The 19,242-nt window shown below is 44.6% G+C and overlaps 1 protein-coding gene across 8 annotated transcripts in view; it reads left to right on the top strand.

Annotated features, from left to right (window-relative positions):
- CFAP69 (cilia and flagella associated protein 69) overlaps positions 1–19,242 on the top strand; it is a 126,439-nt gene that overhangs the window by 48,134 nt on the left and 59,063 nt on the right. For 7 of the 8 annotated variants that reach the window (XR_015056988.1, XM_085876643.1, XM_085876645.1 and 4 more), the window contains 2 exons: positions 1,464–1,537; positions 6,243–6,440. Coding sequence is in view for 6 of the 8 variants with exons in the window: in XM_085876643.1 (XP_085732769.1) it covers positions 1,464–1,537; positions 6,243–6,440 (272 nt within the window). In the remaining 2 variants the exon portion in view is untranslated. Of the gene's footprint in view, positions 1–1,463; positions 1,538–4,631; positions 5,959–6,242; positions 6,441–19,242 lie in introns of those variants that run through there. The other variant, XR_015056989.1, reaches the window with a different exon arrangement.

Here is a 19,242-nt window from a genome sequence, read left to right as displayed (position 1 = left end):
ACAGCCCTGATCTCGTGTCTGATATGAGTGGAAGCATATTCAGCCCCTTCGGTCAGTACTTGGTGGAAGCACCTTTGCAGCAATGACTGCTATGAGTCTTTTGAGGTTGGTCTCCACCAGTTTTGCATAGTGAGTGAGAAGGTGAAATTTTTGCCCATTCTTCACATGAAAATTGTTCTCGTTCTGCCAAGTTTGATGGGGATCGTTGATGGACTGCAATCTTCAAGTCTCGCAATAAATGATCAATTGGGATCAAATCAGGACTTTGACTGGGCCACTCAAGAACATAAATTTTCTTATTATTCAGTCACTCCAGTGTTGCTTTAACTTTGTGCTTCAGATCATTGTCATGCTGAAACGTGAATCGCCGACCCAGTTTCAGATTCAAGCGGGTTTAGATCAAGGATTATCTTGTACTTTGCACCGTCCATTGTCCCTTCTATCCCGAAAAGTTTGCCAGTCCCTGCTGATGAAAATTAGCCCCATAACATGATGCTACCACCACCATGAATGGGTGATGTGCAGTGTCCGGCTTACACCAGACGTAACGCTTTGAATTTAGACCAAAAAGTTCAATTTTTGTTTCATCTGACCAAAACCCCTTTCTCCACATGCCTGCAGTATCATTAAGATGCTTTTTTCACAAACTCCGTATGAGCTTTTAGATGCGCCTTTTTCAGTAATTGCTTCTTTCTTGCCACCTGTCCAAAGAGGCCAGCTTTGTGAAGGGAACAGGATATTGTTGATTGATGAACACAGACCCCCACCTCAGACAGAGAGCCTTGTAGATCTTTCAAGGTCAATGTTGGGTTTACAATTGACATCCTGAACCAGTTTCCTGTTTGTCTGGCTGCTGAGTTTGGATGGGCGACGTAGTCTGGGTGCGATGATGCATCTTCCACTTCTTCATGATGAATTTCACGGTATCTTACTCAAAGGGATAATGAGGGACTTTGAAGTCTTCTTATAACCCTCTCCTGAACGGGGTTTCTCCACCACTTCATGTCTGGTTTCTTTGGAAAGCTCCTTGGCCTTCGTGTTTGCCTTGTTGGTTAACCAAGTGAGTTGCACCTTAAAACTCCTTATATAAGTGGGGAAGATTAATTTTTAAGTTAAACCACTGATCACATTCAGGTTAAACCTCTATTACACTAATTTTATAAACTTTCAAATAAATAAATTGCTCCTGAAGTGATTTAGGATCAATTAGGCAAAGGGTTTGAATATGTACGCAAATGAGAATCATCTGATTTCCTCTGTTAATCGAACTTATTCACATTTTATCTGAATTTTTTTTTTAGCTTTATCACTTCAGCGTAGTTTGTGAAGACTTTATACATTAAGTTTGATTTGACAGCATCATGAAATAAGTTCAGGTGGCATCAAAATATTGGTGGGGGGTGAATGCTTTTTCAGGCCACTGTATATTACAAAGATTTGATCATTCCATTTTGTCACCACAGGCTTTGATCTTCCAAATCTCACAGCTGAAAACCGTGTAACAATGGTGCTGATAAAGAACTACCTCGATTTCAAGGTAAATTCACGTTTAATTCCAATTAATGTCACAAAAAATCAGATCCCGTTATTTACATCATCATCACACTCGCAAAAACTAATTTGATCCCCTTTTCCTGCTGTATGCCCCGTATGTACCCTCCCTCCATTTTCTCTTTTCACCACATCACCCCAAACTCCCACCTTCCTTGCTTCCCAACCCTATCCTCTCGTTTATCTTCATTTTGGTACCCCCTTCCCTTTCTCAATTTATCCTCTTTGAATAAATAATGTATATCGTACAGATGGTTTATTTTCTTCTGAGACATGGACTCGCATTAATGCCATCTTTATATATAAGTTGCGGTTCTGCAAAACCGCCTGCCTCAAAGGCAATGGCACCCAACATGCAGTGATCCCCAGGTAGTTATTGAGATAGTCTTCATGCAGTCAGATCTTCCCCTCATGTCTCGTGGGTTAACGGGACGAAGTGCGTTGCGTGGGTTTTATAGCTTGGTCTAATTATATCTCTATCTTCCATTCTATTCTAATTTCCATTTCAACCCTTTCCTTTTAGCCATGGTACAAGTCAAATCAAGCAAGCAAGCAAACACACACGATATGAATAACAAACACCTGTGCAGCCTCCCGTGAGCGAATCACATCAAGAACAAAGACGCTGCCTGGCACACCTTTTCATTCAAATCTGCATGCCAATTTACAACGGCATCTCACCTTTCTCACCCCATGCTCACCAAAAACTCACCACTTCGACCACCAACACCTCCCGCACATGGGAAAAATATTCCCATACCTCCTCGTATCTCTGTATCTATACAATTCGCCACTAAACAGAGGCGTGCTGCACGACTCCAGGTACTCCGACCATGTGATATGAGGACAAGCAACGGACGTTAACAGCACCAACCGCATCTCACCGGGGATACCCCAAATTGGCACGCGGGATTGATACGACTCTCATCCAGTTGCCAGAACACGGCAGGACAGGCGTTGAGGGGGTGGGGGGAGGGGGGGTTGTGGGAAGAGCGGTCCGCGAGTTCGGTACGGAGCTCCGAGCCGTGTCGCGTCGGATGTGCGAATGAGACCGCTTCCGGCCCCAGGAGCCTGGCAGAGCATTGCTCGGACTGCTGTGGCCAATGGAGAAGCGGGATTCGCTTCGGGTCGTCACCCCACCCTTTGCTCGGGGCTTATAGAAGGTATATCGCGGAGCCCTCCGCCCTCTTTTCTGCCCTCTATTTCGTCCCCTTTTGGCGCACAAAAGAGCTTCCATTACAGATTCACAATCACAGTTTCCTCTGGCACGACACCACACCCCCCCCCCATATTACACTATGCCACACCTCCCACTCCTACACCTTAGACACCAGTATTTCTCCCTCCTACCTCCCTCAAAGCGTACTTGGTTGCGTTGGTCGGCTGATCGCGCCAGGTATTGCAAGGCCGTTAGTCCTCATCTGCTCTCTTTCCTTCTGGCTACATAATCTTCCGTGTGTGTGTGTGTGTGTGTGTGTGTTATGGTGCGTCGTAGCATAAATTAAGATTGTAGAAGTGATAAAGGGATAAGTCTGCTCTGTGTTTGCTTTTGTAAATTGTTTGCCTTTTGTTGCACCCCACAAATTCCTTGCTTTTCCTGTTGCACATAATAATAAACCCCATTTACTGTACGACATACCTTTCCTCGCTTGATTGTTAACAAATGCTTTGTGTAGAAATGTTCCTAGCTCATTTTCGTCTTTTGCTTCAGTGGTCCAGCCTGGTTTGTATTCTAGCTTAGCTGGGATGTTATCTTGTCTCCCAACGAACTGTTTTTGTAGTCAGTATGTCCTTGGCCAGTTACGCTCGGCTGCATCTGATCCGGTAAGGTGATCCCGTTTGAACAAGGCATACCGAGGGTGTGTCTCCCGGTAATTAGATCACGTAACCATGAGGTAAACGGTATTTATTTGACGAAGGACCCGAAGTCACGTGGTAGAGTTATTGGCATTCACGGTCGATTAGCGACCTGCCACGTCACAAGCTTATTTGTGTGCGATGGCCTGCTATTCTGGAGATTCTGGTGGGAACCCGAGGTAGTTCCCCCCCCCCCCCCCGTGGTATTTTCGCCCCCGACCCCAAGTCCGCAACAATATTAAATGATTTATGTGTGCTATATTTCAAATCCAAACACTGCGCAACAACCATGGATTGTCAGATTTTAACCAAATTCATAAATACAGACCTAACGTTGGTGGTGGCTTAACAGTCAAGGTGGTTGGCTTGATGTCTTGACATCCTGAGTTCAAGCGTGGCCATGCCAAATTCACCCAACAGGTTGGTTGATTCAGCCTGTTGTCCTTTTGGGATCGGCAATATGAGCACCCGCTTGCTGGAAAAAACAAATGAGCCAGTAGATTATCCTGTGTCGGAGTGGTGACTCATCCGGAATTGTACCCCCCGCCCAGGATTGTACCCCCGAGCCATTAAAACTCCTTTGCAGCCTTATGTGTAAGGAGGATCTTCCATGCAATCTTCTTCTTTCGTATGATCTTGCAGACAATTATAATTGAAGATCTAGTAATAAGAGCCATTTGATTGCAGCATCAGTGTCCCTGTGTAATTCTGCAATGACCCACTGAATCTCCTCTGCACACAGTCCTGCACTACATGTGGGATTGTCTGATCCTGATAGCCACAGGTACACACTGGGCTCTCAGTTTGCTTCCACTTATACATGTGATGGGCAGTCCTTGTCCTTGCATGTAAAGTTCGCAATCGGTTAAGAGCACTCCATTGGCATCTCTGTAGGCCAAAGCATGGGGGCTCCTTTGTGGGATCTTAGATTAGCTGGCCATTTTGAACTGATGCCTTTTCCCATTACTGTTGTCACAACTACTTATCATTAGCATTGGCCACTGCAGGTCTCCTAATCCAGAAAGGCTTCCGTGACTTCAATCGAAGTCTTGGAGGATTCAGTAGCTCTTTGTGGATTGGCAGGTCAGCATTGGATTTATGTGAAAGTGCACTCGGGATGTCCGTGCTTGCCTGTGAATGTCTGAGTGTGCAATGTTAGTCAGCACAGGGAGACATGGGTAGAGGGATTGACTTCAGTGTGCCAGACACAATTCTCATTGCAGAGTTCAAGATAATGTCAAGGTGCTTCGTATGACTGCTCACAGCCCAGACAGGTAGGTGCACAGTACTCTGCATTGGGCATGCAATGAGTACAATCTAATACATTACACAGAAACAAATGCATTTAATGCAGGCAATGACTGGTTTTTAGGTCAGCGAGCTGACCTAATATAACCGTTCGATGTCCTTAGATCCGTCCGTCTGTCTGTCCATCCATCTGTCAACAATTTTTATTTTTCTATCTCCTCCAAGACGTCTCGGCCGATTTAGTTCTAACTTGACACGGTGATAATACTAGTTGCTCTCTATAGATCGTCTGAACCCTTTTTCTCATATTCGCCTCGGGGTCAAGGTCACAGGGTCATCAAGTGCAAAATGACCAATTGGTCGAATGGCCTATAAGGAAGCATCGGACGGCGATAATGCATAATGGTTTTCATCGGGATTAATTATTAATAAGATTTAATTCGACCAACTAGCTTCTCGTTACCTGTGTCGTCTGGCCCTGTTTATTGGGCAACAAGAGGTCCGCTGACTTCAACACGGCTTCACACGGTTATTTTAAGTTCAGTTTAAATTCTGTTTTCACTTTTCATAGTCGCTAAGGTTGATTAACACTCGGTTGCATAAAGTTTTGTGAAAACTGAACTGTTTTCGTAGGGTCTGTGAGATTAATGCTTATGTTTTAGATGCTTTGAGGATGTGCTCTACAAGTATCTGAAAGCTGTTAGGGTTTGGGTTAGGGTTAGTGCGGATATAAATAACAAGGACAAATGCGTCCAAGAGCCGCGTCCTAAAGGCAATAACAACAACCACTTCCGATATTTTGTCACATGCGTTGATGGAGCCAATAGTGAGACCCGTCATGGAGGCTCCTGTTAATGCCGATAAAATCGTGTATTTACGAAACTACAACACATTAAATGGAATAATCTTTAAATAGTAACGTGAACTTTTCGAAACTTTACAGCAAATGTCCGAATATATTTAAAAGTTCATGATAGACGCTCTCAAAAGGCACCCTCAATGCAAGGATGTGTACAGGTGTTTAGTATTTAAGGAGATCCGGATCCTGTATATAAAAGAGCCGAGTCCTAAAGGTTTTGTCTTCACCAGAAGAAGAACAAGAACAAGAAGAAGAAGAACAACGCGGAGCTCTCTTAGAGCCAGCGTTCGCTACGCGAGACGCGGCTATAAACATTGTGCGGACCCGAATGCACGCTTTTCTGGCCAACACTCGGACTATCTTGGTCTTTTCTGCATTCACAACTCACGAGATACATATGTCAACCCCTCACACAATATCCTTGTCCACATTTTTGATTGAAGGTGATTGTAAGTCGATATTCCAACATAAAAAGCAACTGATATGTAAAAATGTGAAAGGCCAAATGGTCTCTTCTTACCTTTTTGATTTCATCACCTCATGTTGATTAAAAAAAAAAAATAACTCGATGCTGTGGATAGCCTTGTATCAAGCTATAAACCTGAAAAATCGGTGTTACGCACAACCGTAAAATAATTCTCACTCAAATTGAAATAATGTACAAGTGTGCTGTTATGTATATGGTCCTGGTTTTGATTTGAATCCCTTTGTAATCCACCCTGCCAAGGTGGGTGAGGTGTGGTGCGAGATTGAGCAGGAGTTGGCTCTGGAGGGGCTGCAGCCCCTCAACACAGATCGCAAAGCTCTGGAACATGTGCGTCAAGCAATGGAGAGAAAGGCCCACGGGGTGGCTCTTGAGCAGCAGATCATCTTGCGGGAGCAGCACGAGCTCGAGCTGCAAGAGGAACGGTGTACTTACACACAGGTGCATGTTATTATGAGGAAAGAAAAACAAGCCTGAATACAAAGGGTATTCAATTGTACTAAAATATGCACCTTGGTGTCTGTCTGTCTGCATATCTGTGGCCGACGCATTCGGCCAGTAGTTATCCAATCTCAGCAAAACTTGCCAAAGGGATGAAGGCTCATAAAACAAAGGATGTAGCTCCTTGATTTCCCCCCAGCGAGTCCAAAGGTGGGGCCGACACACATTTTCTACGTGAATGTTGACCGTGTAGCGCCGCTGCCTGCGGTGGCTTCAGAGGCTTTTGCCTTGTTTTCGCACTTGCTTCGTAATCCGGCAGCCAGTAGGGTCAACCTTATTTTAGGGTCTGTACAATGTTTTTTTGATGGATTCTGAATTGCAAGGCTGTATAATTGAAGAATCCAACTGATGACACACTGACAGCCTTGGACAATCTTTTTAAAAATGCATGAATATGTCAATTATTTTCCACCACCTTTTGGTTATTATCTTTAATCGCATCAAAACATATGTTTTTATGGTCAAGGTATATGATTATGACATTTTTGAGCCTGGTGTTGGCTTAGCGGTTAGGGTGGTGGCTTGGGATCCTAGGGTCCTGAGTTCAATCCCCATTGGCCGCTGAATTAATACACCAGGGGGTTGACTCAGCTTGTCATCCTTCCGAGGTTGGCAAAATGAGTACCAGTGTGCACTGGTAGAGGGGTACTGCATCAGCGACACAGTCGCGCTTCAAGAAATGATAGCTACCCCAGCAGCAAAGCTGCCATACGACTGGTCACGACAATAGCCGAAGCTCTCCACAAGTCTGGCCTGTATGGTAGGGTGGCGAGAAGGAAGCCATTATTCAAAAATGCCCACCTTGAGTCCCGTTTGAGGTGTGCAAAAAAACAATTCAGAGATTCTGAAGCCATGTTACAAAAAGTTTTGTGGTCTGACGAAAGCAAGATGGAGCTTTTTGGTCGAAATGCAAAACGTTACGTTTGCCACAAACCCAACACAGCACATCACCCAAAGAACACCATCCCTACTGTGAAGCATGGTGGTGGCAGTATCATGATATGAGGACGTTTCTCATCAGCAGGGATGGGGGCACTTGTCAGGATCGAAGGGAAAATGGATGGAGCAAAATACAGAAAAATCCATGAGGAAACCCTCCTGCTCTCTGCAAGAAAGCTGTAATTGGGACGGAAGTTCACCTTTCAACTTGACAATGACCCGAAACACATAGCGAAAGCTACACTGGAGTGGCTAAGGAACAAAAAGATAAATGTCCTTGAGTGGCTCAGTTAGAGCCCCGACCTAAATCCAATCAAAAATCTGTGGCACGACTTGAAGATTGCTGTCCATCAATGCTCCTCATGCAACTTGACTGAGCTTGAACAGTTTTGTGCAGAAGAATGGGCAAATATTTCCCAATCAAGGTGTGCAAAATTGGTAGAGACCCATCCCAACAGACTCACAGCTGTAATTGCTGTCAAAGGTGCTTCCACCAAGTATGAACTCTAAAAGCTAAGTTTTGAACGGGGTCAAAGAACAGGGAATGATATTGTAATCACAAATAATTAAGTCTGCCATTTCAGGAAATTCAACCTTTGCATATGTTAACAATGTCATTATGCATAATTGCAATTTAAAGAGTGTATCTAATTTGATAGTGTCCACAGTTGTTCATAAGATAGTTGTGTCGTGCATGAGAAATAATGGTTCTAATTCAACAACACTTGCGAAAGTGGGTTTCTCTGATTGATGACTGATGAATCGGCTGAGTCAGAAATAGTGGGCCGATTTGGTCAAACATCACTGCTCCCTCGAAATTGTGAATCGCCTTCGTGGTAATTCATTTACAAGAAGTTTAAAACCTTCCATGTTGTTCTGCCATATGTGAAACATCACATTGTCATTTGACTTTCATCATCTTCTTCATCTGCACGTGTCACTGCTGATTTTGTTGGGTCATTGCAGCATGCAGAATCACCCTGGCAGTTGCAGAACATGGTGCACGGGACTTTTGCACTGCAACACCGGCATCACATCGTTTTGCCACTCTCACATGAGCATTTGATCATCTTTAGTAGGTATCTCTGAAGGAGCTAGTTTGACGTCGTCTTTCACAGTGATTGACAAGAGAGATTTTGAACGTTCCTCACGAACCCACCCATACTGCAAAGGATCAAATGGAGGTGGATCTGGATCCAATGCATGCTTCTATACACACGCCGGAAAATGTGCTCGTTTCACATTTTCAGTGAATGCCTCAGTGTTTGGTGGCAATGAGCACATCTTTGGCATTGATAAGGACCCCATTGCCCATCTTGGCAGCCAATAGCCATTGCCGAGCTTCAGCCCCTGGAGCCACATTGTGGTTGCTCATAGCATGCAGCCACAAATTTCACAGCTTCTTCCATGATATCACTTAAAGAGGCCTCCATATCACCAAGCGACGCCAGAGAATACCCTGCCCATAGAATCTTCAATGCTGTAGCTTTCCCGATGCCAAAATAGCATGCAGCAGTATCGCAGCCTGATAATGCACGAGCTGCTAACAGTCCTGGAATGATGGTTTCATTGTCTTTGGCAGTTGCCCAAATGTCAATCACAGCTCTGCCTTTCACTGGTGAATCCATGATCACTGGGGAAATGATTCTTAGCGTTATAGTGATGTAGCATCAGAATGAAGACATCAATATCATCGGATATCACAGCAATGCCCCCGCCTTCTTCTTTGCAGCTACTGTACCACCAACTGTTGAACAATGATATTGTTCGCTTCCTCGTGTGAAATGGCCATATCTTCCCTGATGATGACAACACCTCCATGGCTTATCTCGATGGGTGCTCCGTCTTTGCCAGTGCCACATTGTGGTTGCCCTTGAGCCACATTGTTTGCCACAACAAGTTTGTACTGATGAGTGTAGTTTGAGTGGAAGGTCTTGTCTCGAATAAGCTGTGAACATATTTCATCGATCAATTGTCTCTTCTTCTCGGTAACCGTCAGAACAACCTTCTGGGAAGGAAGTGGTGTGCTGAGGCGAAGCTGATGCACTCTGCTAACTCCAGTGGCTCTAGCAGACCTTGTTGCACTCTTCGTCCTGAAATTTTCATATCTATCAAAGATAAGGTACACATCCCCGATGGTAAGTTTCTCTTCGATGTAGGCTGCAAAGTTGTCCACACCGTCTTGAACAGTGCCAGCGGTTGGCCAATTTATAACCCATAGAACTGCTGATCCGTTGATGACCGTTGCATGTCTTACCATGGTTGTCGATTTTATATAATACTACATAACCTGTGAACCCGTTGGGTTCCCATTGTGACAGCGGTTGATGAAAAAAATCATTTCAAGAAAAGAAAAAGATAGCTCCAGCGAACTATACCGCTGAGGTTGTTCGCATTGATCAAAGTCTCCTGAAGAGTACTTGACTGAATTGGGAATTGATTTTTGGTTTGCGGGCGCCAGCAGTGACCACCATTTTCGTTGTGTCTGTGTGTCTGTCTGTCTGTCTGTTTGTGACTCTCCAGAGCATAGCACCGTCACATTGGATGCGATCTTGATGAAACTTGGACACAAGCTAGATATCATGGTCCAGTTGTGTCTTTTTGTATGAGGGGCGTCCCGTCCCATGCCCCTTGTGGGTGGAGCCACACCCACTTGAACTTTTTTTTTTCTCGATTTTTTTTTCCTTGCAATTTCATTTCCTAGAAGCTGTGCGTAATGTCCATAAGTACAACATATAAAAAATCCGATTTGATTTGGTCAATTTTGACCGAAGAGATAGGTTTTTCAGTAGGGCTTCCTCAATAATGCCCGTGAACCATCGTCGCCTCCCGGCTTGTTTAATAATTTTTTCATTGCCCGATTTGAACGAAGCTTGATACTGCACACCGCAGGAGAATGGTGAGTAAGGTGGCCCTAAAATTGTTGCGCTATCGTGTACCGTTTTGGCTGTATTTGGGGAACATACATACATACATACATACATACATACATACATATATACAAGATGAGAGTTTTAGTAATATATAGAGAGATGGCTAAGGCCTTCAATCAAGACTTTTAATAAGCATTCTACTTTTCTAAAATACTATGATAATATTCCTTGATAAGGAAATCATGATTAGATGCCAGTTTGTCACTGATATTACTGACAACAATGAAGATATTGCAGAATAATGATATTCTAGTTATGGTGGACCTCATTAGCATAGCTGTAATTAGCATAATGTCTTCACCTTCTCCAAAATGTCATAATCCTATTCCTTGACCATGAAAACATAGGTATTGATGCCAGTTTGTTGCCATCACAGATAATAACCGAAATATCCCAGACTATTGGCATTTTATTAATGGTGGAAACCAATTTGCATGTTAATGCATTTTTTTTTAATTGCCAAAGGCTGAAAGGGTATCATTAGTTGGATTCTTCAAATATACGGCCTTGTGAAACAGAATCCATCAAAAAACATCGTATGGACCCAAAAACAAGGTTTAGGTAAAATTTAGCTTTTGGCTGCCAGACTATAGCCTATGTTGTTTTCAACGAGACTGAAAAAAATCCAGAGGAATTCCCATGTTTTATTGTCTTTTTCTACCTTAGAAAAACACCATATCAAGGTGAATTGATAGGACGCATCGTTCCACGTTATTGTGACGTTTTTCCAAGGTCGCTTCCAATAACAAAAGTAACAAGAGTAAGAATTGCTTTACAATACATGTACCCTTCTGGTTCCAATGAATGTTCATTTATTAGGGCAATGTGTAATGGCACGTTTGGTGCCGAAAATAATAAAAACTAGCCGAAACCCCGTCACAGACGGAGGATTCCGTTCATTCAACCATCCTCACCAGCTCGCACACACTCGAAGGACATGGACTGGACAGGGCGTGCTTGCCCCCGCCTACTCATCCCCCGCCCCTGCCCCATTCCCCCCCCCCGTCTTCAATTTGCTTACCCCCGCCCAAAAATTTAATTACCCCTGCCCCGCCCCCGCCTCCTCACTCCCCGCCCCGTCTCTTGATTCCCCGCTCCACTTGCCCCCGGGCGCCGCCCCTGTCCACCCCCTCACACTCAACCCCACCTAATTCACCCCAGCCCCCGCCCACTCATCCCCCGCCCCATTTCCCCCATCTCCCGCTTTCAATTTGCTTACCCCCGCCCAAAAATTTGCTGACCTTGCCCCCTGCCTCCATCTCTTCATCCCCCGCCCCCACCTCTTCACTCCTCGCCCCCATCTCAACGAAAAGTGTTTAGAATTCAGAATTCTACTTCAGAATTGAAGGTGGACTATTGCCGCTATATGCGATGCACTCTTACAGGTATGAAGTTTCTTTCAGTCCAGGTCACAGTACCGAGAAAAACGTGACGTGACCACAAGGAGGAGCACAAAATTGGTCCTTCAGTATTAATATATAGATAGGACCACTGGACCTGTAGCTTATCTGGGCCCTGGCCTCATGTTGTTTGGGTTATGGGCCCAAAAATTTACAAAACCGGCCATCTTAACACACTTCCGGTCATGTGATCGGCGTGACTTCTGCAATTTAACATCCCTACCCTGGCCTAATGTTGTAACCCAAATATGGCAGCATTCTGACTGGAGGGTCTTGAGAAGAAGATTTTTGAAGAAATTTACTAAATCGGCCATTTTGACCTAATTAAAGTCATGTGACTGGAAGGAGCTTTGCAATTCCTGTGACCAGTAAAGAGAGGAACGTTGCTGCCAAATTTCAGCCGGATCGGCCCAGCGGTTTGGCCGGAAAAATCGAAACAGGAGACGGACAGATGGACGGATGGTGCACAATGACATTACCTTATCTGGCATTTAAATTCCAGATTAGGTAATAATAAAAATAACCCGATGTACATACATGAAGCAAAAAATGTGCATACGGCTTATGTGCATATATCATACATTGTAGTTACATTCCTGGAATCATTCCAATTGCATTTGGGCCATGGACTAACCCAGGCCTGAGGCCTGCTGATCAGTGCTGCTTCATGCAATGGTGGTGTATGATTCTGTTGGGGTGGAGTCAGGCCAGCTGTTCAGCCAATGGGTGTAAAGCAGTGGAGTGGAGTCAGGGCAGCTGAACACTGACCCATGTATAACGTGTGATATTTTCTCAGTCGAGAAAGGACATAACTCTGTGAAAAATTGACGAAACGCCCTGGATCTCAAAATTGTTCTGCAACTTATCATAATAAAGCCACATACCAAGTTTCAGTTGAACATGTTAAAGGGTATGGGAAAAAGTCGAGAAAACCACAAGTGAGACGGACAGATGGAGATAGTCCGGGAGCCAACCTGTGTACGAGGCTGTTTTAGGGTTGGACCTTACAGCCTCTGCTATAAAATTTTACACCCCCAGGATGTTTAGATATATGTTTGCAGTTCATGAAAACCAATGTTGGCAATTCATAAGCTCTTGCGAAAAATTTTGGCGGACGTTTTTGTTTGAGGAAGATTTGAAAAATTTGATAAAACAGCAATTGTCAATAAAATTTCTAAAAAAATTAAAAAATCACATTCATGAAAAATAAATGTGAACTAAATGTAAGAATTCAATCAGTGCATTGTAAACTGACAAAAAAAAATTGCCTTTGTGGAAGTAAACCTCGTAAAAGTACATAATTTTGTGAAAAATGCCTTAAAAATAACGTTTTTTGAAGATGGCCTTTAGAACTTTTCTTATCATAGGCAGATGCTGCATTAGAATACTAATTTCTCTTAATGTGATATGAACATGGTATCCATGGCTAATTAAAACAGCAAATTTGAGTGAGTTCTATCAATTTTTAAAGAGAAAATTAACATTTTTGTCAACCAAAGTTACCCCTACCCCCAAAATCCTCTTACTCTATTGAACACAGTTCGGTTAAGGTTTGCTGGATCCAGGTTGGGTACTTCACAGTTCACTCTTCCAAAGGAAAATTCAATGGTGTTTGGAGTGACATGGCCCTGGAGCAGACATACAACAATGAAGGGAAGACATCGCTGTTCAAAGGCATATCTCAGGCACCAGCTGCTCGAGATAAATATGTGAAGACAGCACCATTTCTCACAGCTGTATCAGAGAACATAAAGTCTATGGCTAATCTAGGCCAACAGGAATCTACTCATCATGGAGAAACACATAAGCAGGCAACAGAAGAACATATGAATGTTGAGGAGATCAAGAAAGTGATATGCCAGCAGATGATAAACCCATTCCAGTGTAACAACCAAGTGGATCTGCTCAATAGAGCAACTGGTGAGAAGGATGCTTCAAAAGACTTGGTCCATGCTCAAGCTAAGGGCATGGAAGCCATTATGAAAGCAGAAGAGGTGGTCTCTATTAAGATTGAACCACTGAAGCTGGTAACTTTCTCCTCACAGAAGAAATCAAACCCATCAAGGAAACAGAGTTTAATCAGGATCTATCAAGATGAGACTGCAACTACACGTGTGTTGTGTTTCTATCGAGATGCCGACCCAGTCACAAGACAGATTGCATTTTCCCATGAGTGGACAGACTATCCATCATCCCTGTTTGAGGTTGATCCACGCTTAGCACAGGGGTTTGTAATACGCAAAGGCAACGAGTCTGATTTCGTGGCAGTGCTAATTGCTGAAGCTGAGCAGGATGTTGTTTTACAGCTGCCATCATTACCACAGAGTGACCTATACACAGTTTATCTGGTAGACACAATGGCATTTGTAAATAAATACCAAAAAATGGGTGCGAAAACATTTGGTGAACTTCCCCAGCTGTATCTTCGCAAGCTCCTGCAGTTGAAACCTGAAATGTGCAACTGTGTCAACATCATTGGTGATCAGTATGATTTTGATGATAGCCATATTTGAAGGGTGATGAGCAGCAGAGGAGAAACCAGACAGACCAGGCAAGACAATTCTCACCATCCAAGAGTCTAGAAATTCCGGACTGGAATTTACTCATGAAGAATCCAAGAAATAAAGGAAATCTTCAGAACTTCATTGGCACTTCCCTTTCTTGAGAGTCCTGAAGCTATTCCAGATGGAGTGACCATCATTATTGGTGGTATGATGGAAAAACAAAGGTCACACTCTTTCCATCACATCAGCATCAAGTTCAGTTCTGGACTTACCTTGTGAAGAACATGAAGAGGCAGACACAAGGATTATTGCTCATCTTGCATATTGTGTGGAATATCTTGATCACCATCGAGCTGTTGTGCATGCAACAGATACAGACATAATTATGCTGTGTATATATCACTTCTGCTGCTTGAACACATTGCAAGAACTCTGGATACAACGGCAGAATCAATACCTACCTATTCATGAGCTGGTAGAAGTGTTGAGCAGGAAGTACCAGAAAATCCTCTTGATGTCGCAGCTACACTTCTGTGCACATATGTGTTGTGTGGATGTGACACAGTGAGCTACCCATTCAGAAGGGGAAAAGAAGAGGTCAGGTCAGGTATGGGAGCATGTGCCAGAACAGCGCGTCGCTGCGTCCACTTTCCGCCGGTACTCCAGGGGCCTCCGTCTGGCCATCCCCCAGGCAGATGCCAAGCCCATCCCCATCTCCTTGAGATGATGGTCAACCTGCTGCAACCATGAGGCACGTTGTCAGCCCACTGGCCTCCTCCACTCATGAGACTCCCTCGCTGAGAGAATCTGGTGAGCAGGATCAGAGTCAGGAAAACGAGCCACATGTCCATACAGCCGCAGCTGACGCTCACGGACTATGCAGGTAACAAATCTCATCCGAGTCTCTCTCAGCAACCGCTCATTGGACACAAAATCCGACCAGCGATAGCCAAGGATTCTTCGAAGAGACCTGGTACCAAAGGAATTAAGTCTCCGTCTCAGATCCTTGGTCAAAGTCCAAGTCTCGCACCCATAGAGCAAGACTGGAAGTACCAAGGACCTGAAGACTCGGACTTTCGTCTCGGACCGCACAGGTACCGGCAGCGCCACACCCCATGATCCAGTGAATCCATGACTCCCCAGGCCCGACCCAGACGTCTATTGACCTCTGGCTCACAACCTGCGGAGACATGAATATCACTGCCAAGGTAAGTGAATCTATCCACGACCTCAACATCCTCACCACAAACAGACACAGACAGGACAGCAGCATCCAAGATGTCACCGAAAGCCTGGATCTTAGTTTTGACCCAAGAAATCCGTAATCCCAACGGCTCCGACTCCTCATTCAGCACCTCGAGGGCCCCCAAGAGGATGTCTAAAGTCTCCGCAAAGATGACTGCATCATCTGCAAAATCAAGGTCCGAGATCTTGACATTGCCAAACGATGCACCGCAACTTGATCTCTCCGACATCCTCCCTAAAATCCAGTCCATACAAGTGCTGAAAAGTGTGGGGGCAAGTACACATCCCTGACGAACTCCAGTAACAACTGGAAATAAGTCAGAGATGGTACCACCACACTTCACAGCACTCTCAGTACCAGAGTAGAGTTCAGACATCAGATCGATCAGTTTCCGGTGGCACCTTTACGAAGACCAAGAATCCTCCAGAGGACATCCCGATTCACTGAATCGAACGCTTTACAGAGATCAACATAGGCTGCAAGCAGCCCTGCCAAAACTCTCGTCTGCGTTCGGTGAGGACACGGCGTGCAAGGATACGGTCAATCGTTGACCTCTTTGGTGTAAAGCCTGACTGCTCTGGACGCTGGTGCTCAAGCAGATGGTGGCGAACCCTATCAAGAATTATCCGAGCAAAGACCTTGCCCGGCACTGAGAGCAGCGTCACCCCTCGGTAGTTGTTGCAGTCTTGGCGATCACCCTTCCCTTTCCAGAGAGGGACAACAAGGCCCCTCTTCCAGTCAGTTGGGATGATGCCTGTGTTCCTGTGAAAAGAAGAGCGGCACAGGTTTCTCTGGGACTGATAGGAAACTTTCCCCACCTTGTTGATTTTGGAAGAGATAGTGAAATGGCAGCAACAGAATGTGTCATTGATGAGGCCAGAGTATACTGGACTGCTCTGCATGGCCAAAAAGGGTTCAGCTGTTTGGATACCCTCAGGCAGCATATGTTTGTCTCTTCAAAATTAGACCTTAGGTCACTGCCAGCAACAGAAGATGCGTTTTACTTCCTTGTTTTAAGAGCATTGTATCAATTGCTTCTGTATAGACGTGCACATCTCAGTGACCGAGCACTTCCCCAGCCACAACATTTGGCAGAACCCTTATCAATGGAAAACTGGTCCCAATTCTCATGTCTAAGCCAGCCAAGCCAAACATAGACAAAACGGTGTCTTGCATGTGCAAATTATCCAAATGTCTGAAACGATGTTCATGCAAAAAAGGCTGCTGTGCCTTGCTGAGTGACATGCATATGCCTTGGTCAGAGAGGTTCATGTGGTGGAGTTGTTTCAGAGAGTGACTCTTCCTCTGAAGAGGATGTTTCATGTCACAATATTGTGTTAATCCATTTCTAATTTTATCTTCCTTAAAACCATGGCATGTAAAAGTATGTTCTTGTTCCTGGCCCCATTGATAGTCAAGCATTTCTGAGTTGCATAAATCTTTTGTTGTTTGACATATAACCTTGTCAATTGTAGGTAGGTTAAATCTACACCAATTGTGATATAGGAAATGAACTCCTCTTTAATATGAGGGGTCATTTGTGTATATAGGTTTAGTGGTTATGATTTTAGGACAATATGAATTACCCCTACCACCATCCTACATCTTCGCTTTTGCCAACATTTTGTTATCAGAGGGGGCTCGCAAAAGTGTTGACTGTGTTGTTGCGCAAGAGTTTCACCATTGCCAACATTGGTTTTCATATACTCAAAGGGTGTCTCTTTATGAAAATCAACACAAAAATTTTATAGCAGACCGGGCAATTTTTTTTTAATTTTGATCGGTTGGCTCCCGGACTAAGAGCAAACCTATAGTCCCCTCCAGTGAAAGCGGAAGAGGACTAATACCAAAAAATCAACAATGATAATAGCATAATAATATTGTTGTGGGGCCGGGTCTCGGTGGCGAGCACAACCACGAGGGGGAGCAGTAGAGTCGGCTCCACCGAACACCCGGAATTTAGGTCGTACCTTTCAGATAAATCTGAAAGATCACGGGTCCCTGATCGGACCGAATATCGCCAATAGGTCGACCACGTGGGGTAGGGTTAATTGCCTAATTTCAATATACCTAAATATCCACGCAGTCTAACTACCGGGGAACCACACCCTCGGCCGACTCTGTCCGATCCGAGTCGCAGGTAACAACTCGGATCTGGCATAACCGAGCGGAGTTACCAGAGCCGTGCCGGACCAAATGAACAATTACGGCAACAACGGCCTTCCTAATCCCCAGTATGCACTGTGGCAAACCAATGGCAGAAATGGCAAAGAACGATCTGGTACATTCAACAATAGGGGAATTTATTTACAACAATGATTGGGGAGGGGAACACAGAGCAGAGTTATCACGAACAAAGAAAGGGTATCAAATATACAAACAATTCCACTTAGAGACAGGGCCCACAGATACACACACGCACACACAAATACCCAGAAAGAGATGGACCTCGAGGTCTTTATTGCCCCTTCAGCTCGGAGGGAAGACGAGCTGAGGGAAGAGAACGTGCTGGCTACCTGGCCGCGTTCGCACGGCTGGACGACTGCACCTTCCCGGAGCACCAGTCGCCAAAGAACGGACCAGGGCAGCCGAACCCAGAGGAGGCGAGACGAGGTGATCTCCCATGATGAGATGGTCGACCGCTTATTGTAATGCGCCAGACAAAACGCCTCAGATGCACGGGATGCAGTCAGCCGCAGACCCAGATCGAAGCGTGCTCGAGCGACGGGACGCAATCTTCAATGAATTCCGTCGCTTTCTCGGGGCGGGTCTGCTCCCCCGTCCCTGCTCCCATTGGGTGGACGGCGTGTCGCGGCTCCGTCTTCTTGGGAAGGACCGCCCCGGCTCTGGTCCGCGCGTCGCCCATTGGGCGGAAAATGGCGCATACCCTTATTTGGCACGCAGCCAGAGTGAAACGCTTCGTCACCATATTTGGTGCGAAATTCACACCGCCTGGGGCATGGAAGCGCGAAGAGCGCGGACAATGTGGTGAGCAGAGTGTTGTTGTTGTCGTTGTTGTTGATGATGTAAAAATCCTTACTATAAAATAATTCACAGCGCACGTACAATTAATCACCCATTAAACATAGGACGGGACCCTACCTAGAAACACATACTTACCGATATAACTGATCTATAAGGACTCTGGCTGTTGTGTGTGATGGGTTCCAGATTCGTAACATTATTAAAAATAATTATAGTACCTACAAAGCATCTGGAAATGCAAAGCCCATCCGCATCCACTTTGTATTCAGACTTCTTTTTCCGTATGCTAAACATGACGAAAACAGCTAAAAATAAATACAAAAAAAAAATTTGACGATTTTAGGCGACCTTAACCTTTTGACCTCAAAAGCAATCAGCTTCAGTGACCCAATATGCAAACCCTGCTCACATTTCAAGTCAATCAGATGGAAATTGACGATATTATGCAACCTTGACCTTTTCATCTCGAAAAAAAAAAACAATCGGCTTCCAGCTTTTGATTGGTCAATCGATTCAGTGACCCAATATGCAAATTCTAAAAATTTCAGGTTCTGAAAATTTACGATTTTATGTGACGTTGACCTTATGACCAAATTATTAATTTGTCTTCTCCATATTCTCATAATAAAGTTTTGTTGAAGATTTGATGACAAAAGCTCAAATGGTAAAAAAAGAAAAAAAGTTACAGCCCAGACAGACACACGCACACAGAAGTGATTGTAAAACCCCGTCTCC

Source organism: Eptatretus burgeri, chromosome 4 (genome assembly GCF_056783735.1).
Source record: "Eptatretus burgeri isolate ZD-2024b chromosome 4, Ebu_testis_v1, whole genome shotgun sequence".
Classification (NCBI taxonomy): domain Eukaryota; kingdom Metazoa; phylum Chordata; class Myxini; order Myxiniformes; family Myxinidae; genus Eptatretus; species Eptatretus burgeri.
The sequence above is the reverse complement of the archived record's forward strand: the minus strand, read 5'-3'. Positions and strand labels throughout refer to the sequence as shown.